At 42.6% G+C, this 24582-nt stretch overlaps 1 protein-coding gene and 1 long non-coding RNA gene across 15 annotated transcripts in view; one reads left to right on the top strand and one right to left on the bottom strand.

The window, feature by feature from the left end:
* LOC126922638 (frequenin-1) overlaps positions 1 to 22805 on the bottom strand; it is a 72544-nt gene extending 49739 nt beyond the window's left edge. The window contains exons 1-2 of one of the 2 annotated variants that reach the window (XM_050735442.1): positions 22718 to 22805; positions 19195 to 19721 (exon numbers count right to left, since the gene is read on the bottom strand). In XM_050735442.1, the coding sequence (XP_050591399.1) occupies positions 19195 to 19258 (64 nt within the window). In that variant the 5' untranslated portion in view covers positions 19259 to 19721; positions 22718 to 22805. Of the gene's footprint in view, positions 1 to 19194; positions 19722 to 20106; positions 22452 to 22717 lie in introns of those variants that run through there. The other variant, XM_050735441.1, reaches the window with a different exon arrangement.
* LOC126922765 (uncharacterized) overlaps positions 1 to 24582 on the top strand; it is a 48184-nt gene that overhangs the window by 7929 nt on the left and 15673 nt on the right. For 11 of the 13 annotated variants that reach the window (XR_007712929.1, XR_007712937.1, XR_007712938.1 and 8 more), the window contains one exon: positions 23 to 4626. This is a non-coding gene — a long non-coding RNA (uncharacterized LOC126922765). Of the gene's footprint in view, positions 1 to 22; positions 4627 to 24582 lie in introns of those variants that run through there. The other 2 variants (XR_007712928.1, XR_007712926.1) reach the window with 1 other exon arrangement.

Here is a 24582-nt window from a genome sequence, read left to right as displayed (position 1 = left end):
TAAACTCGTCTCGTTTTTCCAGGGCTCGGCACACGCGGTGTAACCTTGAAAAAAGGAGAAAAACGACTAGTTCGTTCGACTGCAAGCGATGCGATCGCCATCGTAAGATGTAAAACGGACGGGGCATGAAAAATCGTCGCGTGGAAGGTCTATCGATCTGCAAAGTACCACGAAAGAATTCCGGGTCGCTCGAAAATCCGACCGGACGTCATCGAAAACGGCCGATGTGACTGCAGCTTTCGGAAAAATTCCTAACCGGAAATGCAGCGCACGAGCATGGAAGGAAGAAATAATACGCGGTTCTTCAGGCTGTATGCAGCAGCCGAGGGGGAAATGAGGTAAATTCCTCGAGGGGAATACGCAATCGCGAGAACCGTGCGAACTCCACGAGTATTGTAGTCGTCGCCGTGCAACCTGCAACGTTTAAATGTGTCGTTAACGCGCTCGTGCACGAACGCGGTTCGCCTCTTTTCGAAGGTCATTGTTTGCCGACGCGGCAACGGAACGAAAGTTTCAAAAGCTAGAGCCATCGAAACGTCGAACGCGATATTTATCGCGAACTGGAGATCGTAACGTAGTAACGTTATGCGAGCGAATTTCTCGGCGCAAGATTTAAAGGCTCGCAGTGTCGTGTTTCGCGGAGTACAGCGTAACGACTACGGCCAATTTAGCAGCGCTGTTTCGAAGCCAACAGCGAGGAATCCGAGACAGGCGCACGTTCGTGAAAATATGGTTATAGCTGGGAAAAGTTGAGCGCGTACGGTCGAACAATACGCGCGCTAAAGTTGGAAAATGCAAGTGGAACGACACGCGACGCCCAGCACAATGACGTTGGTAAAGACGATCGCGTCGTCCAGCTTTTCTTTGCTGCATCGCGCAAAACATCATATATATGTCGAGTTATCGTTAAGTTTAGGGGAATGTAACGAATCTTCATTCAAACTAGCCATCGTTGTTGTATAATAGAAATTACATTTACTGGTATAAATACGATTTTTACAGAGTTTGACAAATAACCGTGATGTTTACACATTCGAGATGTTAATGACAATGTTCTTAGGTTCAATAACGAATCCACGGTCAACGGCGTAACTCTTTGTTAAACGTAGAATATATTTTGAAGCACATAGTAACGCTCGGTATATACTGCACGTAAAGACGATGTGTAACTCTCCAAGGAGATCGCAAGAATAAAAGATTGATGACTTTCCTCTCCTTACGATCGCGTTCGTTTCTAGTATATTGGTCGGGGATACCAACAAAATTCTTGGCATAAAAAATATTGGCACTTCTCTGTTAGGTAAAAACGTCCATCCCGTGACCGTGGCTACGTTCAGCGACCAGTTGTGTCACCTCGAGCCCAAACCCACTGTCACAAATCTCGGGCATAATACATATAATATAATACATATGTAGTAACTAAAATGGGTTTTAGAGAAAAGGACAAGTAATGATGTTACATGTATCTAATTGTTTTGAAAGATACCATACAGTTGAAGACTACTAATTTTCATTAAATTAACTAAGTATTAATTTACAAGTTGCTAGTGATTCATTATCCATTTTGAAATAATAAATAGTTTTTGTTAACCGATCAATTGATCATGATTACGCCCTAGACGTCTTAAAAACGCTATTTACCCTCAAACGTTGTTTATTATTTCACAATTCTTTTTGTAGTCTCTAAATATACATGTCATAAGAAGTATACATCTTGCGCCAGTTCGGGCACACAACCGAATAGATGGCACGGCGCGCGATCGAACTTCTTGCTTACTATGGCTCGCGCGATCGACAGATGGCGTGTATGGTTAAATAATAAAATTTAGAAGTAGTTGTTTATCATTTAATCCGATTATGCGTGCCCGAGATTTATGACAGTAGGCTTGGACTCTAAGCGACACATCTGGTCGCTAAACGTAGCCACGGTCACGAGATGAACGTTTTTGCCAGAAAGAGGTACGACGTAGTTGTATAGCTCTCCTGAGAAAGATAGTTCAGTTTTGATTTCGACTTTGGACAAGTAAGTGAACGCATTTGCTATCCTGTTGACTATGTATTCGTTATTGAACCTAAGATTATTGTCATTAGCATCTCGAGTATCTAATCGTTACGGTTAATTGTCAAATTCTGTAATAGTCGTATAGTCACCTTGTGAATTTATTATTATATTCATTGAGTGACTAAGTAATCATTGTTATTATAAGTCTTTAGTGAGAAGTTATTACTGTGTAGTGAAATGGATTATTGCTAGTGAACTTTATTCTGTAATAATCATATTTGTATCATTAACTATCTATATGATATAATACAAAATGGCTAATCCAAATGAAGGTTCGTTAAACGCCCCTAACCTCAGTGCGGGCTCGACACATATATATATGTAAATTCTACAGAATTCAAACTACCCACCAACCGACATTTTTACTTTCGCTTTGTTTTACCGGCAGCCATTTTACTGGATAGATAAGATCACGAGAGAAGAACGGTTATTTAGGACTTGGAAAATCGAGAATCGATTTTCCAGGTAAAATTTCTAGTTGATTTGTTATTAACACGTTGAATGCCATGGGATTGACTGGTGACCAGCATTCGCCGTGGGGGTCACCGATGACCCGCGCAACAAGATTAGTAAAAATACATAATTTGAACAAATGTCAATAGTTATAAATTTGTTATTATTACCATCGTTACTACAATAGTGTGACGAAATTAATGCAGTATAAAACATATAAAAATAGTTTTATTTATACATGAAATATAGATCTATTATGTGCACCCCCCACCAGTGGCTGTCGAACATGGGAAAAAACCCGCTTTTCCCGTGTTTTACCTTAACGAACAATAACACTAAGCAACGTTTCGGCTTGAAAGATGTTTGATGATAATTAATGGCTTTGACGGTAAAGTAAAAAATGCTGAATCTTGTGACGGTTCTTTGGAATTATTGCGGGTCCGAATAAGTATGATCGATGGATGGATTATGGTTTATGGAAGGTCTCGGGACGTAACAACATAGGGCAATTATTTACCAACGCGAACAAACAATATGAGATAATTGATAATCGCAAAAAATAAGTGAATCGAGCGAAATTGCAGTACAGCGCGATGGGGGTCACCGGTGACCCCAGTGAGATAAATTCATTAATGATGATTATACACCGCAACATATCTCTTGCAGGTAATATTTCAACATTATATGTATCGCATAATAAAAAATTCATCGTGGCGCCACGGCCGAATTTTGTAAAACTGGCGTGGCATTCAACGTGTTAATTGTTATTTTATAGAATTTAATTTATTCCCAAAATAAACTCGATTTTCCAGAATCGATTGTTACATCTCCCCCCAAGGATTTACGTTATTACATATATATATATCAGAGATGAAATGACATCGGGGCCTTTCTTTTGAAATTTTTGAGAAGATCCCCAATACTTTAGTCTAGACTATTTATTATAGCTGTACTTAAATAATAAAACTTAGAAGTAATTGTTATGATTCAATCCGATTATGTTCGCCCGAGATTTGTGACAGTAAGCTTGGGCTCGAAGTGACACAACTGGTCGCTGAACGTAGCCACCGTCACGGGATGGACGTTTTTACCTAACAGACAAGTGCCAATATTATGGAACACACGTTGTATTAACAATCAAACCCCGGGCAGAAACAACGTCGTAACTACGCGGGACTGCTTAGCAACGGCGGCAGGAATTTTGTTGGTATCCCCGACCAATATACTAGAAACGAACGCGATCGTAAGGAGAGAAAAGTCATCAATCTTTTATTCTTGCGATCTCCTTGGAAGGTTACACATCGTCTTTACGTGCAGTATATACCGAGCGTCACAGCGAACGTTACTTTGTGCTTCAAAATATATTCTACGTTTAACAAAGAGTTACCCCGTTGACCGTGGATTCGTTATTAAACCTAAGAACATCGTCATTAACATCTCGAGTATCTAATCACCACGGTTATTTGTCAAACTCTGTAAAAATTATATTTATACCAGTAAATGTAATCTCTGTTGTACAACAACGATGGCTAGTCCAAATGAAGATTCGTTACACACTCCTAAACCTAACGATAACTCGACATATATATATATATATACACAGGGTGATTGGTAAATGGTGGTACAAGCGGAAAGGGGGTGATTCTACGCGAAAAAAGAAGTCGAAAATATAGAATAAACATTTTTCGTTTGAGGTTTTGTTTTCGAGAAAATCGACTTTGAATTTTCGCTCGGTACGCGTGCATTTTATCACGTCTCGTTATAACGGATCTCACTGTAGATCGTTGTCTCGATGGATATTATCGCAGTTTAAGTTTGTTTTTGCCGTAACGGAAAATTAGGAATACATAATGAAAATGTTGCTCATTCTGTCGAACGCATACTTCTGCTCTTCTAACTAAATTTCTATGAACACTTTCTAACGTATTCGATTGTTTTAAAGTATGAAAGGCTACAATAAAGTGCACGCGTACCGAGCGAAAATTCAAAGTCGATTTTCTCGAAAACAAAGCCTCAAACGAAAAATTTTTATTCTATATTTTCCACTTCTTTTTTCGCATAGAATCACCCCCTTTTCGCTTGTACCACCAGCTACCAACCACCCTGTATATATATGTATTGAACTGGCAACTAAATGATCGCGGATTTTGTCAATACCACCTAATAACAAAATCCGCAATCACTTAGTTGTCAACCCAATATATTAGGTTGTCCGGAAAGTGTCTTTCTTTCGCAAACGTGTTTTTTACAACAATACACCTTCATACAAACGTGAAACCAAGTTTGTGAAATGTCGCGGTGTTTATCTCAACAGAACAAAATGGATCGTACGTAATTCGACAAAATAATAAAAAAACAAAAAAACGTGGTGCGTCTATTATTCGCTCATAAAACGAAAGAAACTTATACAACCTAATATATGCTGCAGGTTCTACGCAGTGTGAAATTAACACACCACGTTGAGTAGGTGAACTTCTACAGAATCAGACCGAGTAAAATATGAAAGCGGCCTCGACGTAAATCCTTGTGGAAAATGGAGGAAATGATATGCAGTAAAATTTGTTCGTTCTCGGCTTAGTTTTCGAGAAAATCGAGTTTGAGAACGTACGAGGTGTACTTGAACGTGGCTAGTTCCGGAGTAAACGGAACTAAATAACCGACCGGAAGTTGCTGTACGTGTGAAAATAAGTGGAAAACCTAGAATAGAATTTTTCCGCTTAGGGCTTCATTTTCAAGAAAATGGAGTTTAAATGCGTTTAGTTGAAGACTGGTCGTATAGAAAACGCCAAAATTGGAAAACTTTGAACTTTCGTTGGCAAACGTTCTACGTACCGACGAGAATCTTGTAGCATAGAATTTAAGCGCAACTTTACCTTCTAGATAGTTTCTAATAACGTCAGACGATGACTGGCATTATCGTCAACGTCATTTCCATAGAAAAAAATATAACTTCCAACAAACATCATTAATTATCCTTTGGTTCTTATCTGCATCATCCATCTAAAGAAATGGAACAGTTTTCGTTTCGACTAAGGGGCGACCCGTACAGGCTTCCCTACAGGTACGCTCTTTTTTCTCATCCATTTGGACTACATTAACGCGTATCTTCCCTTTTCCTCCCTAGGAACTTGTGTCCTGGTATTTACAGCGTTTTCTACGAGCGCTCTTCGGTTAAGAATGGACTAACTACACAAGATAAACCAAATTTACTTTGCTCGCGGACAAAGCGACTTGTGAAAAGACGTTATTCTACATCGTTGACTTATTTTCACACGTAGAACCACCTCCTGACGATCATTTGATCCCGTCCAGCCCGGAATCGACTATTTTCAAATCTACCTGACGTGCTATTGGCTTGGCAACTAAGTGATTGCGGATTTTGTCAATAGGTGATACTGACAAAATCCGCAATCACTTAGTTGCCAACCAATACAAATTTCGAAACTCGATCTTCTCGAAAACCGCGCCGAGAACGAGCAAATTTTATTCCACGTGCGTTTGTCATTTTTCCGCAAGGAATCTCACCGTAATTTTACACGTTGTTCAGACGTTGTTCATTATACTAATTAATCGATAATAACAGGGTCCGAAATGAAACGACGACAAACGTGGACGCGTAAACCCGATTGGCCGCGTTCCGGATTTTCGGACGTGGTCTGTGTGGTAATTCCAGTGGAACAATGTGATTCCTACGAACGATTTGCACTGAAATTTTGCCAACGATTACGAACGCTCGAGAAAACTTATCGAGCGGCGCTTCGAAATTTTCCACCGCCCCGGGAGAAAGAGCAGCAAAGTGGAGAGTTTTGCAGAGAAGTTTGAGTCGTGCGGGCTACTTCAACACTGGCACGATATTTCCTCGCTCAACAATACCTTTCAGCGAAAAAAGTCTGGCCCGTTTAAAAGGACAAATCGTTCAAACTGACTGAATGCAGCGATGTTAATTATCCGCTGCAACAACCGAGTATTTTCGATCAGATGGTATCACGGAAGCGTCGTTTATCGGAACGCTGGTCAATCGCAGTAGTCGCTGTACCAGTGATTACTGCGATGTAACGCGTCGTATCGATGTATCGATAAATAGGGCCGTACAGTTTCGTCGATAACGTCGATATATGGCTGATAATCAAATTATTTCCATTTTCCGCGGTTCGCTACACATGAGAAGATGGATTGGAAAATGAAGTAGCAGCAGATTCGATACAACGTGAAATTGCTTTCCCCTCGAAAGCGCCTTGTTTCTCCATGTATTTATGTATTTACGTATATCGGCATCGTATGCACTGGAACCAACCGGTTGCATCGAACGATGGCGAGTGAGTAAGCAGTCGTTTAATCTTCGAGTGCCGACATGCCTCGGATATATCGTCGATTTATAACGCCGTATCCGGTGAAGACGAGGCGCGTGTTACTCTGCCCGTTCCTATTTCCTCTTCTCACCGTAGCTTCTCGGTAGTCCAATTACAATTTACAATTACGCTTATAATAATTTACAATTAGGAGGGCGCGCCTGCACGCTACCGGAAGATTACGTGGGAAACACGGTGGTCACGAAACGCGCGGCGACTCACCGCTTTCGATGAAACGCGATTTAGCGAAAATCGATCCACTTTACGCGGCCAAAGAATTCTACCGCCTTTTTCCCATCTTGTCGGTAAAATCGAGCGAACGCGATTGAATTTTACGCGAAAGAACGAGAATTGGAAAAACGGTATCGACGATGCAACAGTAGCGACGACGCTTTAGCAAACCGAATGTCCGCGCATCGATCGACGTCGCTACTTGGCGATTTAATTAATAATAATATAATTAATATATAATTATATATAGTATATATTAAAATATAATAATATATAATTAATAATAATTTAATCAATAATATGGCGAGAGTTGCTAATAAGAATGTGTGGGTTGCGCTTGATCGCGTTGCTGCGTTTCTTGCGCATCGCATTAGACAAAACACGCGCACGAGTATTACAACTTCTTCAACGGCGATGAGAATTTTCGCCAAGCTTTTTTGCCTTTGAAAGCTTCCGACGGTTATTTGCTCCTAACCAGCGTCGCTCTCCTTCTTCTGTTTACTATTGCACACGTTCTCTCGTATTGCACGATACGTCGAAAATGCCTCTCTTATTTTACTATATTTTTGTCTGTAACACAGAGAAGTCTTGGCTATCCGACTACAGCTTAACCGAAGTTCCGTATTATCCGAGGTAGTTTAGACTTTGCAAAATTTAATATGAAAGGGCAGGAAAAATAGTAAAATGTAAATAGTCAGGTAACAGTTGCTCGAACTTTCGACTAATTTTTCGAATTACACCGAAGTGCGCGTACGGTATTATCAAAATGTTTTTTACTATTTTACTGCACCATTTATTAGCAGCCAACTATCGGATTACTCGAGATAGCTTCGGTCCGCATCGCGTTGCGAAATCGAGACTCTACTGTACCCTTTCCGCGTGAATGAGCCGCATACTCAGTTCGCTTTGGCGAACTATACGCTGCCCACAACAAACAAACAAGTCCAAAAATTATTTAAGATTAATTATATCCTGCGGTAATGATTTTACTTAACAATTTCACATATTGTTTATACAAAACATCAAATTGAAAGTATATAAAAGTATAGGTAAAATTAAAAACATTAAAGGTGACTAATAATAAATAACACGACTTGAACGTGAAATTACAAATTTATAATACATTTTAATATTTTTTTACAGTGTGCTGTCGTTCGATTATAACTTCATTCAGTCATAACTGATGGTGTAACTTTTTCATTAATTTTAGCACCATTGAATTGGTGTATTTTATTCTATTGGGTTGGCAACTAAGTGATTGCGGATTTTGTCACTAGGTGGTAGTTGCCAACCCAATAGAATAAAATGCAATTTAGTGGTGTTAAAATTAATGAAAAAGTTACATTATCATTAGGTGATATTGACAAAATTCGCAATCACTTAGTTGCTAACCGAATATACTGTACTTTATAAAAGCAGAAAACGTGGCGCGATTAATTGCCAACAATTCCAGGTAAACAAGATGACTAAAGATAAATGACACGACTTGAACGTGAAATTAAAAATTCATAATGCGTTTTAATACTTTTTTACAGTCTGATATCGCTCGATTATAACTTTATTTAATCGTAACTATTAGCGTAGCCTTTCAATTAATTTCAACATCACTAAATTGGTGTATTTTATTTTATTGGCTTGGCAACTAAGTGAAGTACGATATATTGTACTTTAAAGAAGCAGAAAAAATGATGCCAGGTAAGTAATAATTGATAGTAACAACAAAAAAAAAAAAAAAAAAAAGAGAGAGAGAGAAAAAAGGAAACGCGTTGCGAAAGTCAAAAAGGGAGACCTCCCCTTTGGGTCACGCAACGATGTTCTTCACAGAGGGGAGATCTCCCTATTCGGTTGGCTAAGTGTTAAAAGGATATCATCGAGTAATAAATTTTCGCGTTTGTAGCCAAACGCCACAATAATGTGGCCATCTATCGAAATGAATTTTCAGTGATTCGCTGGAATCAGAGGGACGGGGACAAAGACGAACGCGGAGCGATTGGCTTGAAATGGCACGGAAAGGAGCAAAAGCAAGCGCGTGGAACGGAAATTCGGTTGGCAGAGTAAACTTTTGGTTAGTGGGAATTAGCATTCGCTCGCGTTAGTTTCTATGAGCGTAATTGCGTTGCGGTGTAAATGGAAGGAGAAGGTTGGTCCTCAGGTTTCGGTGGTTGTGCTTCAGCGGAAAACCGGATGCCCTCGCTCACATGTCACACCGATCTTTGTACCACTGCATTGAATTAATCGACCGACTTTAACGTCGTTGTAACGCGATTACCTGCAAGTTATGCTGGTCGCGTTCTTCGCGAACAATAAATCCTGCCACACCATCGTTGGAGATTATCCCCATCGCGATTATTTATTTAGCGATAAATGGGATAAATTTCCATTGATAATGTACGATGCTGGAACCAAAGAAGCTACGTAGAACACGTGGCAAACCTACACTTACAACGGGCCATTACATGTAACGACCGTTACAAAATACCGCGCAGCGAATCTCTGAAACCATCGATGCCAACGAGGAAATCGGAGAAGGTGCGATAAGAGTTGGCTGTATCGCATACGCAATTTATTATGTTCGAGTTCACAAAGAAGGATCCGTAACGGTGTAGGAGAAAAGACCTCGTGAATCTAGACGACATGGCCGAGGCATAAAAATTTATAAGTTGAAGGAGTGGTGGGCAAAAAGCAACGCTATCGATAAGCTTATAAAGGAAAAGCAAGTCAGCTTGACTCGAATGATCGTAGATTGCACAAGGACACAACTGTGAGTTATTTTTCACGTTGCATGACTTGAGCCTTCAGCGACTTCCCACAGTCCTTAAAACGCGCACATTCTGCGGCGCAATTCGAGCGAGCGAAAGAGTCGTCGGTGTTCCGGTGACCGCGTCCATCAACCGCGTGAACAGTTTCGAAGCGAAAAACAATGCCGAGAGATGGCGCAAATATCTTCGTAAATCTCGTAAACGATGGGACAGTTTGCCGGAGAGTGGTAGAAAATTTAGCATTCTGGACGAATTTATTCGTTCGATATGTCAGCGTCTCGATGCCGAGGGCAAAGGGTGGGAAGGGAAATTAAAGCGAGCGTCGCTTACTCGGTCGAATCGAAAGATCGTAATCGCGTGCAGAAGAGAAGTAGGAAACGACGAGGAAACGGGGCAGAGAGTGAGGAGAATTTGATCATGGAAAATGTCGAAAATCCGATTGCTCGAGTCAATTAAAGCCCATTAACCGGATCGAGCGTCGATTAATCGACCCGACAGTTTTGCAGTTTCGACGATGCGCGCATCCCAGCCGTGTTTCGTTAATTTGTTCCGCTCGCCTATTTACAACTTGTCCGCATCTCCTCGTTACCTCGTGCTACGGATATTTCATTTTCTCCGGGATAATTGCCATCTTACTTCCAATCGATATTCGTATAGCGAGGCGAGGAGATTGAGAACATCGTTGAATTTACGGGTCAGCCCTCTCCATGATCGAACGATACGTGGCATCGACGACTAGAACCTTTTTCGGTCGTCGTTGCTGTGTCGATCGTCGATCGATAATTGTCGCGCGTTACCGACGATGATCGTAGCGCTACGAGTTCTTGGACGCGTCGCAAGCAAAGATATGCGCGATTTTTCGACGGTTATTGCCGTTACTGTCGTTATTTCGATATCGTGACTGTGAGAAATTTGGGCCGGGAAATTGATTGTGAACGTTACTCGAACGCGTTGCGTGTCACGGTACCCTCGAAACGGAGATTTCTGAATAAGCAATCGGCTGGTTCCGCGTGTCACGGAAACTTTCGTTCGATCGGTAAATGCGATGTCGAGACGAAGGGCGCACCGCGAAGATAAAATCTTTGCTTGGTGAATTTTAACGATTTCCTTGTGCTATATGTACAGCAGGTAGCTGTATCGACGCGTGGTGTCGCGACGGAAACGGCGGATATCGAACGCTTGTGTGTGTGTGTGTGTGGAGCGGCGCGTTTAATAGGACAGCCACCAACGAAACGAGGAAATGCGATTCCACGGTCCCGTATGCCCGCTAATCCCTTTGAATTTCGAGATTTCGCTTGCTCCAGTCACGGGAAATAGGACGGAGATGTTTTTCAAGCGCAGACCGCATCGAAATTCCCGCAAATTCCGATCTCGTTGATTCGTGGCGGATAAACCGAACGCTAATAACTCTATCGATAACTTCCACCGATTCCAACTTCCATGAAATCCCATCGATAAGCTGGCAACGTTATCGCGTTACGACGATCGCTCTGTTATTTTTTCGAATTTACTTTTACACCGTCTGTCCCGTCTCAGCGACGAACGATCGACGATGCTCGACGCCAATTGTCGTGCTCCGTGTCTCGTGGATAATCTCGCTTAGGTTATACGAGAATAAATTGATCGACGATAGTAACCTTCTTACGTTAGTAAACTGCAGGTCACTGGCCTAGAAATCGCGTTAAACGTTGCACCAATGGACTCGTGTCGCTGAAACCGATGTACATCGTCGGTGAGAAAATCTCGCCGGATATCATCGAAAGATAATTCTCGCGAGTTTGTTTGTCTAATGAAAAGTTACTCCTCGTGCAAACGATAGATCACACGAGACTATAGCCCGAGTAACGTAGATCGTATCGCGAGGGCGCTGACAGATAGAATCGGAATGAGAGGAATGGCGGAAGAGTTGCCAACCGGGAGAAAATACGCGCAAAGCGTGGCGGAGCGTTTCGGTAAGTGTGCGTATAGCGGCCAAAGAAAAAAAAAGAAGGAGAAAAAAGGCGAAATGCGGGAAGCGGAAAAGCATCGAAATCGATCGGACCTACAACGTAGAGCGCGCGACGCGACACCGCGTCCAATGTCGATGATCAAACGAATGATTCCTCTTACGGTGCATTTGGTATATTAAAGTTCTGGTATATTAAAGTTCTATCTCAGAATAGAGAGAGAGCAAATGCGTGGATAAATGTATTATAGAAATTCTTTATTCAGAAATGTTAGAAATTAGGATTTCCATTGGTTTCTAACCTATGTGATAATGTGTTGATTTATTATAATGGATTAAACAGAAAAGCTATGATTATTTAACTTGAACTTAATACAGTAATGTGATATCACAACTTTCGATTAACGAGTCTTCACTCTTCACTCTGGCTAACTGAAGACCAGCGGCTGCGGTGTCGAAATATATTGATGGCCGTTAGGCCTATTCAAGTTTTCGATCCTTTCGACTCGTCGGCGTTTGCGCTTTATCGTCGATTGGGTTGGCAACTAAGTGATTGTGGATTTCGTCATTAGGTGGCATTGACAAAGTCCGCAATCACTTAGTTACCAACCCAATATAACAGAGACGAAAGAAGCTGTTGTAAAGAGAATCGTTGTGCCAAAAACTAAACAATAGAGGAGATGTAGAGTTTTCCTTGAAGCGAAACCCACTTCAACATGGTAAAATTAAAAAATGAATATACGCACGTACATCAGTTGGTGGCTTCAGTACGTAGGCGCGCGGACGTTCGCAGATATTACACCGAGCGTTCTTGGATGCTTCGAAAATGCTTCGACAATTCTCGTCGCGGAAAGAACGAGCGAATGATCTCGTAGCGTATTCCTGCGAATGTTTCGCTGACTTTAAACAACGTTTATCGACTATTTTGTACAATAAGGATTATCTATACGCGTGTCACCGAACCATAAATTAGCGATAGAAAAACCAAGAGGGTTTAATGGACACCCAAACGACAACGTAGAGAGTGTTCCAGTGCCAGAAAACAAATTCAAAGTAACGAAAATAAATTCAGTCAAATAACCTTCACGCTGCGAAAATAATCCTGCCCACAGGTGACCATAAACAATATTCCAATTCCAAACAAAGATTCAGTCAGATATTTGGGCATGATTCTGGACAGAAGAATGACATGGAAACGACACATGGTGGATAAATCCAAGCAGCTTAAATTAAAATTAAAAAAATTCTACTGGCTCATTGGCAGAAAATTTACTTATAATTCTCAATGAGAATTGATTGTAAACTACTTCTAAATAAAAAAAAAAAAAAAAAAAAAAAAAAAAAGAAGAAAAGAAAACAGTAATAGTACGGCACCTTTGACCTGGGCCACGGCGACATCTCCGGCGACATCCCCGGCGACACCCTCCATAGAAGGCAAACCCAACCCTCCTAAAATCAGCTCTCGAGATTCTCTTTTCTAACATTCTTAACTGTCACTCTGTTGGATTCACATAATAAACTCTGCCAGTATATCTAAAGTCTGATTTTTCTTCTTACCTTGCTCGTGAAACGTTTAAACGAGGAAACGACCAGTGATTTTCTTAATTTCACCATTTCCCGTGTCTCCGACGTGATACGCGCGTAGAGATAATGCAATTTACTTTATTTCCACTGATTATGTGCACGTCCGTGCGGCTTAAAAATCGCGTTCAACGTTGCACGTCGTTGATATTGACGATATCAGCGAAGAGCAATTTTCCTGCTGTGTAAACGCACCGTTACACTCTTGTAATGGAAAAATGCCAGTCGACAAAATGCAGGAACCAACCGCGGATTTGCATTTTTGCGAATTGATATACCGTGTGAAAAAAGGCATACTAGACTTTAAATGAAAGATGAAACACTGGCGATCCAATTACAATTAACTATCTCTACATCGTTTTGATTTTCACTGTTCTGTTTCGTTTTAATTTCCACTGTTCCCTTTAGTTAGAGCAGAGAATCGGCCACGAAATGGATAAATATTGGCTTTAGTAATGTGTACACGAGTTACGGTGAATATAGCGCGGAGAAGTTGATACAACGTGGTTCGATTACCTCGTGTTGTACTTATGCGTTTCCACGTTCGAATAATCGCAATTCACACCGAGTACGTTGAATGTTCGGGCAGCTAGCAGCAACGTAGTCTTGAAAAATACACGTTTCCATGGGTCCGAAAGAAAGCAGCGATCAGAGCGCCATTTCCTTGCGAGCCTCGACAACGATAATTCCAAACTTGTTTCTCCCGAAGGCACTTGTATTTTACGTACATTTCGAAAGGCAAGCAAAGCCCAGTAAATGCAACCATATTAGATTTACTCTACGAAAACGGAAACCACCAAATATCCAATTGAATGGCACGCGCATAACACAAACAAGGCAAGTTAAATACCTAGGACTCCACTTAGACACACAACTTACATGAAAACGACATACTAAATCAATTATAGACAAAATACGGATAAAATGAAGACATATGTACTGACTAACTAGTCGAGACTCTAAACTCAGCATAGAAAATAAACTAAAAATCTAGAAAATGATAATAAAACCAATTTGGACGTACGGAATGCCACTGTGGGGGACAGCAGCAATAAACCACATAAATAAACTAGAGGCGCTACGATCGAAGATACTGAGAACAATCAACGCCCCATGGTATGTCAGAAACGAGGATATACTCAAAGACTTAAAAATACCAACGGTCAAGAAGAAACCGACAGGTACGCAGAAAAATACAAGGAAAGAACGGCAACACATCCAAACCAGCTGGCTGCTGAAGCGAGCAAAACTCTCATAGAAAGAAGACTAAAAAGAAAACACCCCACTAACCTCACTAAAGAAATAAAATAGTTAAACTCGAAGATGGTATTCCATTGGAGATAACCACCCACATGTTATTTAGCGATTAAACTAGAAAAATTTATCGAATGTCCAATTGGACAAATTGTAAAGTACAAATTAAATAATTTTCGTAAAGATCGTAGCGGCTCATGGCCGTAGAAAAAGTTGAAACGAAAATTCAAATCTGCGAGAGACTCGTATTATTGTGCCTTTGAATACTAACTAAATTAAATTGTTTGGTTTGCATGGCAAATGAACTCTGGACAGATTGTTATTACCGTTTCTCGTAATCTTCAACATAAGAAGGTTAACCTTTTGCGTTAACGTCCGTCGATATAAATTTATGAACGTGTTGCCTACGAGCAATTATAGTATTATTATTCTTTCTTCGATTAGTATAATGGCATTGAGCGAGCGACGATTATAATCGACGTACACTATCTCTTGTACTTATACTGATTTTAATACATCGGATTATTACGAATTCATCCACTCGTTTCTTTATTAAACAAGCCTACGCGTTATAACGAGCTCAGGATCGAATAATACTAAACTAAAGGAAAGTTCGAGGCAATTCGTGGCGATAACGAAGTCGTAAAAACGGCGCTGATAGATAACGTTCTCGTTAATGGCGAACGATAATTACGTCGCGGTAACGTTCGTAAATCATTTTACGTTTCGTAGATGCAAGAAAAGAAAGCAGCTAACTTGATTTCTTGCGGTGATGCGTATCGAAGCCTCGATATGCAAAAATTGATAAACCATGCGATACGCTACGACATTAATTACGCGCCGCGATTTACCCAGCAAGATAGTTGTACGAGCAACTATCTATCAGATGGACGTTTATCGTGAAATCGCGCGATCAATTGCTACCACGTAACCGATTCTACAAATCTTCTTGTTCTCGGCGTATGGGGCATCATCCATCAATCAGAACGGTTCTGTTTTTCTTCCAGCTCGCTCGTTCGATTTTATACTTTTACGCTTATTTCCACGTTTTAGAGTTTTCCAACGAATCACCGAAAATACTTTGCGACTTGTTCAGCGGACCGATCGGTTTATCGCGACGCCGTTTTCTATTCGAAACGTCGATATTTCTAACGACACTCGAACGGAAGTAGACGACTTTTAGTGGCGACAACATTCTGGGCCAACGGTATCGATTTTTGCAACGGTGCCGTTAACAGGACCTTTTCTTTTCGAAAGTTTCCCGGACTCGCGTTGCGCGATGATACACGCTCCCGATTGATGAAATCTTACGAGAACTCTATTTATCGAACCAGCATGATCTACCTCGATACTCGCACTCGTAGTTTGAGTCGCAGGGGTGTTTGGAAAAACAGGGTCGACAAATCGCGAACAGTACGATAGCGCTTGTGTTAATCGATTGCGCAGAGAAACAAGCGGTGCAACAGCTTATTGCCATATTCGTCATATTTGTTATTTCTACGAAGAACATCCATGTCATTATGTATGCGTACTATCAGTTTATAAATATTTCGAGTTTTGTTCGATAAAAATTATTGAGATGATAATAATGAAATATAAAATACCGTGAGTCGTCCGCAGCGTTCAAATGTACTCGCACTTTTCCACATAAAATCTAAACAGTGCGATCGCGCTGCTTGTTTTCAAACACTTTAACCGCCACGCCGAAATCGGATGTTTCGCTCAGGACGCCACGGGGGTAATTTTATTATTCAAAGCATATAATGGTGAAATAATAATAAATTGATGATGTAAGACGACATTCTTCCCCAATGGACCGTTTATCTCATTGGTGGCCACGGGTGACCACCGTGACCGGCGCCTTGGTAACTGTTGATGGCGACATATTTATAACATACATATTTCAATAAACCATTCGCATTGGTTATTTTGTCGTAAGACGTGCAGAACATATTGTTGAAACGTGTAGAAGATATTAGTAAACAGTACTATGATTATTTTTATAATTTCGATGAAACATTCGGCCGAAATGGTAGAGGTCCGGAAAAAAGTCATGTTTGTGATAAACCAATGGTGGTGGTAGATTACAACAGAGGAAAATGTGCTGTAGATTTATCAGATCGAATGATAGCATATTCTACACCGCATAGAAGAACCCTCGAGTGGTATATAAAATTACCTTTAGAGTTATTGTTAAATAGATCAATTTCCAACGCGATGATACTCTATAAACAAGCAAGAAAAACAAAAATCGAGGTATCAGATTTTAGAATGGCACCAGCAACGCACCTTGCACAGTGCCGTTCACCAGAGCCGTCAAATATATTTATTCGACAAAGATCGCGACACGAAACGCGGAAGAAAGAAGGGCAAGCGTACCTGGCGGGAAAATTTTGCAGAGAATGCTACAAGAAAAATGTTAAACAGTTAGGATGAAAAATTGCTAAGAATCGGACCAAAGAGGTGACCACCCATCGTCCGGATTGTATCGATGAGCCACATTTATGTTTAAAGTGTTTCGACACAGTGCACCGTTAGATGCTTTTTTTTTAACTTTGTTTATTAATTCCAGGTTTTACATATTTTTTTTTTTTACATGATTTTTTTTCCAGAATAAACGCTGAATTCTAATTGTAGGGTGGTACAGGCAAAAGTACCGATACGCGACGGTATTACGTAGCCATGCATTATTACATTCTTTTCTCTTTTTTTTTTTAAGATTATTATTGTTATTGTTAAATAAAATAAAATTAAGCCGCTGTTGCGCTGTGCTTATGTACGATATTTTAATTTATGTCCTGAAAGCCTGGACGCAAAAACAGGACAGTTCGCTAGCCTATTAGGGAGGGGCTGGGAGGGGATGGACTGGGACTGGCGGGGAGGGGTGGGGAGGGGGTGGGGAGCACCGTTAGATGCAACATTCGTTCTCATCTTTTTATCGATGTTCTAATAGAAACGTTTAATCGTTCAACGGTGCACTTTCTATTTCAAAGTATCTTCTATTTATCGGTTATATTCAAAATGCCCCAACTGTCAATTTCCATTCAATTTTTACACTTGTAAGAAGTTCAAGCCAACGTGGCAGTCAAAGTGTTAATGATATAAAAAAAAGCTGGATATACTCGAGCAAACCGGAGTAGGAGAAGATCGTGTGGTATCTGTTACGAACGAACCTAACTAGGAACGTTGTCTCGGTAACAATAAGAAAGCTGACGTTGGATTTTCACGTCCACGGTATATACGTGAAATTCGTCGTCGTTGGATTACGTCTCTGTCATAGTCCTGCTACGTAGCGGTATTTCTGCGATCGTCCCATCCGCAAAATTATTTTATCCTCCTAAATATTATTATTATATCAAGGATAGCTTACACTGTAATCCCACGATACTGATAATAATATAATAATAATAATACCTATGCTGTTAAATGCTGTAATCGCGATTGTTTTTCACATGAGTGCGCCAACGAGTGTTTTATTCGGATGTTCCATCGCCAAGAAGATTTCTTCGCCTCGTAAAAGTACAATTTAACGACCGGGCCAGACCCGTTGAAACTTTAATCGTTGATCAAACGTCGAAATCTTCAATCTCATCGATAATTTATCCTGTGTATTTTTTGAGGAGGGAGGGAGGAAGGGAGGGAATAAAAGCCAAGCGAAAGCTTCGCAAACGAACTCTAGGCATTTAATCGCGTGCATCTTATCGTTGTCCCTTTCGAAATACGATTTCTCCGATCGAAATTATCTCCGATCTCGGATCATTAAATGGAACGCGACACCAACAGTCTGATCGTTCTCATTGTCCGCTGATAATTCCAACGGAGCAGCGAAACTTCCATCAAGGATTTCCTTTATTCAGAGGTCGTCCTTGCATCGGCAGGCCAATTTGCATATCTATTCTAACGTTGCTGATCGTCGTTGATCGAAAGCTCGTTGCGATCAACGAACCTCCATTCTTTGATCGCTCGTTTTATTAAGATTCCTTAACGATCTAGCAGAGAATGCTTCTTAACGATTTAAGCGAAGCCGTGCTTTGACGAAAAAACGTTCGGCCGATGAAACGACTGTTTCCCGAAGATATAAGGATTCGTCGATTACGTGACTTTTCATTTTTCCGATAATCGCTACCCGCTTAAACGGGATCAAACGAAAGCATGCAGAACGGCCTCGGCTTTCAGCAACGTAGAATTATTAAATCATCGAATTATGAAAACGTACGTAGACCTAAGCTGGCAAGTTGTTCGTAACTCCGAGGACAGCTCGAGTGACTCGGTACGAATGACGTTCGAATCCGATAAATCGTCGTCTCCTGCGGCGATGAAACATCGCGTTTCTCGTTAAACAGGTGGATACGTGGCGTGGCGTCGCTAGAAAGGGCTGCGGCTGTCAACTCGGCGGCGTGCTCGGGGCGTGTAAATATGCAAAGGACGCGACGTCGAAAGAGAAACGACGTGGCGGAAACGAAACGTCGAAGGGGGAACCGTGACGGGTAATTTTGTAAAAAGCATGGTATAAGCGGCCACAGACTGTCTTTGCAACGAAAAAGTAACAACGATACTCACAATACGTGTCATTGGTGAGTCGATCGATGGTATCCTGTTTCAGCTTGCTGTTCTTCTTCCCCATGTTTCTCCGCACACTTCTTTCGCTTCGCGACGATCAACCTTGCCCGCGCTGTAGCTTTCTAATTTTCCTCTGTATCTTCCAACACCAAAACCGTCTCACCGGCCGTTTTGCATCTTTCGCGTTCTTCGAAGGTCGACCGGCCGAGTTTATTCCAAAATAATTGAAACGTGTCTATAGAAAGGAAAGAAAGCGCGAGAATGTCCGTCCCTTTGTCCACTTTCTCTTTTGCGGATCAGACAACCAACGGTCTCGTGGGAAATCCTGCACGTTGTCTCGAGGTCGCTTCGAGTTTGCCGGCTCGCGCTCGTATGATTTTTCTCTTTGAAAATGTAGCAGCTGATAGTCGCTCAGATTCGTTGGCAAGCGAACACCACGGACGAGACTCTGTCTCGCGTTGAAAGGCTCTTGGTTTATATTCGGTTGGCCGAAGAAACTCGCGCGTCACACCAGCTCCGGTAGATGTCTGGAAAAGTCGGTTTCCGTTGGTAGCGTTGCAGACAACGGTTCGATGCGATATCGTTCTACATATTCGTTTTCTTCCGCCGCGCCGCGCCGTCGCATCTCTTCGAAGCGAGACGCGAATCGCCAGGGACTCCTACGTTCGTCCTTGAAAAATTTACTTCGCGGACAAAACAGAGTAGACCAGCGAAATGGATTTCTGGCCCTTTCGCGTCGCGTCGGGACAACCGGCGATTTTCTTTGGTGGATTTTCTTTTCAGTTACAACGAGCTATCGAGAATTTATCTACCGATCGAAATGTTGGGAAATCCGCAAACTTGTTAACCTACTCGTTAGAGGAAATACGAGGCCGCGTTTTTTTTCTCTCGCAGATCGTCGAAAATACGTACGTGACCCAGAAATGGCGAAGAGAAGAGAGCGATGAAAATAGGAAAATGGTTTTTAAACTGCTTGGACGAAGTACAGCGAGAAGATCTTCGCTTAACGCTGCGATGAAATCACTGTGCCTGGTGCAAGTAGAAAGTACGTGTTGAAAGTGGAATGATCCGAGCGGCTGTTTATAGCCGCAAGTCGTATGAAACGATAGGAAAAATAGCGAGAAACGATCGCGGTTGTTAAACGACGTTCACGGTGATTTGCGAATCGAACGAAACGATTAAATCGCACGGCGATCGCTTAATGCGTTCGGTAGATCGTCGACCCGATCGTCGCATCGTTCCGAGATTCTACGCAGCAATTTTCCATTTTTCTGTTCGTTCGAGAAGCACCGAGCGAATGAATTTCGATCGAAGTTCGTCGAATCGGCAAATGCGTTCCGTCGAGCAACGTAATTCCCAGCTCGCACACAGACTGTTGTTTTGCTATTCGCTTTCCGTTATTGCGTTATCCTATGTGAGAATAATTGCTTCGTTGTTTGTTGCATTATTCAGCAACGTTTCCTGAGGTAAAGGATAACAGAATTGCGATGTTACGTAAGTTATAATCCCCGGATAATTAGCATGATTCGACTAACGACCGATCTATTTCCAGTCATCGATACCGCAATCTCAACGAAGAAGAAAAAGCGTTGCTCGACGCAGGGGCAACGGTTGTTCGTGATCGCGGAACACGATGTTTCGCCGTATCGTGACAATTAGGCGCCACCGTGTCGACGTAAACGCTAGGAAACGTTTTCAGAAGCGAGCATGCCTGCTTATCGAGTTTAAAGTATAGCCGTGCCGCCTTCAATTATTCAGCTCAACCTGCAGGGTCAACCGAGACCCGGCGACTACCCTTGGCCTTAGCTCACTCCGTTCTGTGGTCGCGAACAATACTCGGAATGCGTGCTTTTCTCTCGTTTCCTACACACCAGTCGCTTATCGCGAAGCATCGAGGAAGTCGTAACTTTCGATTTTGTTGGAAAGTAAATGAGAAATCACAAAGATCGAAGTGTATTATTCGAGCAAACATTGGAAGGCAGAAGTCGACGTTGGACGAACGCGCCGGTCCAACGAAATAAACGAAGGCTTCGCGTATCACGAGCAAAGCCCATTCATATCGGAAAATGAATTTTCCTTTCGATGAAAGCGTAACGATACTCTTGCGAGCAAGAAATCCGATTATCGGACAACAGCGTGGCGCCTACGGTTCGTAGTTTATCGTTAAATTTGCGAATCTCTATCAAGTGGCCGACTAATTTCCTTAAGCGCGGACGAGATATCTCGCGGGCTGCTTCTCCGACGCGATATATTTTTGCAAAGAATCGATGATAATACGATGGCCGACCAACTATTCGCCTGGAATTTAAACGGCTGAATTTTCCGCCCGCTGTGGATCGTAAAAGTTATATTTGCATACGAGTGGCATCCGGCGTGCAAAGGGTCGCACGGTTACGATGCAAAAAACCAGTCGCAGACGCGTTAGGAAAATTAAATTGGCCGAGGGGACGACTGATCGAAGAGAAGGAACGTGCGCGAAGAAAATGGAAAAAAAGATAAATTGATAAATTGGAACGATCCGGCACCGGGACTGCAGCGTTATCGAATCACCGTGTATTGCCAGAAGTAGTCGACGCGACGTTAGCTGCGCGCTCTCCACGCATTGTTTCCACCACGTCGGACGACGTTGTGTTGCCAGTTTCGCCGATATCGTCGACCAATTTTAATCGATGAGTATCGAGTGTCGCGTTTCTGCTAATGAGATGACCAGCGGAGAACGGAAGAACGTGGTTCATGGCGTTCGCGGTTGGTTGCTGTCGGTACGCGGTCGAAACCACAGTACGAAGAATCTGACAGACACCAGGAATCTTTCGTTTGCTAAAATCTCGATTATCATTGTCGCGCGATGATTATCTACGGAACGAAAGACAAGCCAACGCGCGCGTAATCCAACGAAAAGAGTATTCTTGCGCCGATCACACCGATCTATCGAAAACCAGCTCCGTCGCGCACCATCGTCGCTGGAAACTGCGGTGCAAGACGCGAAATTGCTAGACGCGTACTACCGCATTTGCGATACCGAGCGCGAGAAACTAAGCGGTCTCTCGTTTGAAGAAGTTTCGAAGAGCAGACTGTGTCAGTCGGCCAAGCTGTCGCGGAGAAGACAGAGATAAAAAGGAAGGAGAGGCGATCGGAAGTTTCCTCGACGTTTTCCCGCAGAAAGACAGACAGAGGGAGAGAGAGAAAGAGAGAACGTAAAGAGAACGACGCGTATATGATCGAAGTGGAAACTCGCGTGGAAGGACGAACAAGTGGCAAGTTAACGAAAAGGCTGGCAGCCGCACAGGTGCTGGCCGGTGAAGCAGGCGTTGCGGAGATTTAACTGGTCGCAGCACTGGGTCCGTTCCATTTCGCGTATCTGGTCTCTCGTGCAACGAATCGAGAAATCGATCGACGCGGTTGATCGTCGGTGGCACGAGCGGACCGCGATTTCCCTGGCAATTCCACGTACGACAGGCTCGTGGATGCACGCGAGGTTCGACGGAAGCCTCCAAGTTAGCGGTTTTCATTCATGAATTCTCACCGCTGTGGTGAAACGATCGGTGGAAAAACGCGGTCCAGTGACGTCATAGCGTCGCGGTGCCTGGCGTCAGACTGGCTCGCCGATGGCATTACGTACCAGTGCGTTGCTACTGATTCGCGCAAGCGCGAGCCACCGCTCAGACCGGAGAATTCTCCATGTTCCCCTCTTTCTTTCCTTCCGAGCTGCTCCGTTCGTTCCATCTCGTTTCATTTTCCATCTCGTTCCCCTCGCAACCCTTCGCGCTGCTCCCACTTCCTTCCACATCTCCTTCTCCAACTCCTCTCTTCCTCTGCTTCTCATCCCAGATATACCACCTTCGCTCTTTGCTTTCATTTCTCTAGCCACGATAGAATATCGCCAGATCTGTTCACCTCTCTGTATTCCTCCTCCTCCCTGCTGCTTCCTCTCCTCTCGTCTGTCGCTGTATTTTCCTTTTCCTTTTCTCTCGGTCGAAATACCGTCGCCGTTTATCGCGGAACACTTGGCTTCCTTATTTTCCGTCTAATCTACGATTTTCCACTGTCAAGTTCAGTCAAACGTTGCGTCTATCCGAATCCGCAGATATCTCGTCTCGTCTCTCACTCTGCTCCTGTCCGTCCGATCTTTCTCTTACTTATTCGCTTGGCAACTAAGCGATTGCGGGTTTTGTCATTAGGTGATATTGACAGAATCCGCAATCACTTAGTTGCCAATGCAATGGTTCTAGCAAACGTGTATTTACGAAGTCGTTTGCAATTCTCGTTATATCGATACTCGTGTTGCTGGCCCCTTGTATTTTTCCTTATCGGCCGAACGATGTTTCTATCGCGCAGCGAATGCTCCGTCTATCTCGTTTCCTGTTTCGTAAACGGATAATCGAATGTAGCGCGCGCGTTTCTTTGAAACGAACCTTTGCCTGTAACCTTGTCGGGGAATAGTCAACGTGGTTTCCACGTCTCGTGTGTACAGGCGGCGAGAAAATCTGACGGCACATTTGGAATTCCGTGGTTGGTACAGGAGAAACGGCATTGATAAAAATACCGCGTATTTCTGTCGGTGGCGACACCGAACGAATGATTTATTCGCACGGTGTGCTCACACCGAACTCGCGTTACCAGCCGAATTGATTTTTCCCATTTTACGTTCAATGGATTTTCGCTGTTCGCGTTCGGTTATTCTAACGACAGCAAATCTGTTTGCGTTAAAGCGGCAAGAATCGCGGCGAAGGAAACGACGCCAACAGTCGCTAGAAAATCCGGCCCTGCTTTAACCATATGCAAATTACGCTGTACGGCCGCGCAGCAAGATGAAAGATTTTCGAGTCGGTGAAAGATCAAGTAGCGCGATCGATATCGCGTCAGACTCGGATCGCCACGTGTTCCACTTTCGATACGCTTTTTCTATTTTGCACGCTCTTCGCGCACTCGCGTTGCAGTGTCGCTCGATTAATAAATAAATTAATTAATCAACACGTTGGTGCAATTCGGCTAAGTTTCCTGCGGGGCCCAAATTCCATCGTACTCCGAGGGATCTCACGGCAGATATCCCAGATCTTTCATTTAGTCGAGAAGCGTGCTTCTTGCGAGACGCACATCGGTGATTTTTTCATCCTCCAGATGTTCAGTAGACAGCGTGAAAATATATTTGAAAGTGAGGAGAGTAGTATAGAATAATGGAAAAACTGGTATCGACAGAAGTGACCGGATGGTCTCATATGTCACTACGATAGGGAAAAGCATCAAGTGGTGTCCGAAATTAGCACTACATTTCCTCTTAGGAACAGCTATAGTAAATGCTCATATCGTGTGGCAAACAGCCACAAGCAAAAAAATACAGATAAGAAAATTTCGGCAAATTCTCGTTTACCAATGGTCCGATGTGTCGTC

This window comes from Bombus affinis, chromosome 1 (assembly GCF_024516045.1).
Source record: "Bombus affinis isolate iyBomAffi1 chromosome 1, iyBomAffi1.2, whole genome shotgun sequence".
Lineage (NCBI taxonomy): Eukaryota > Metazoa > Arthropoda > Insecta > Hymenoptera > Apidae > Bombus > Bombus affinis.
The sequence above is the reverse complement of the archived record's forward strand: the minus strand, read 5'-3'. Positions and strand labels throughout refer to the sequence as shown.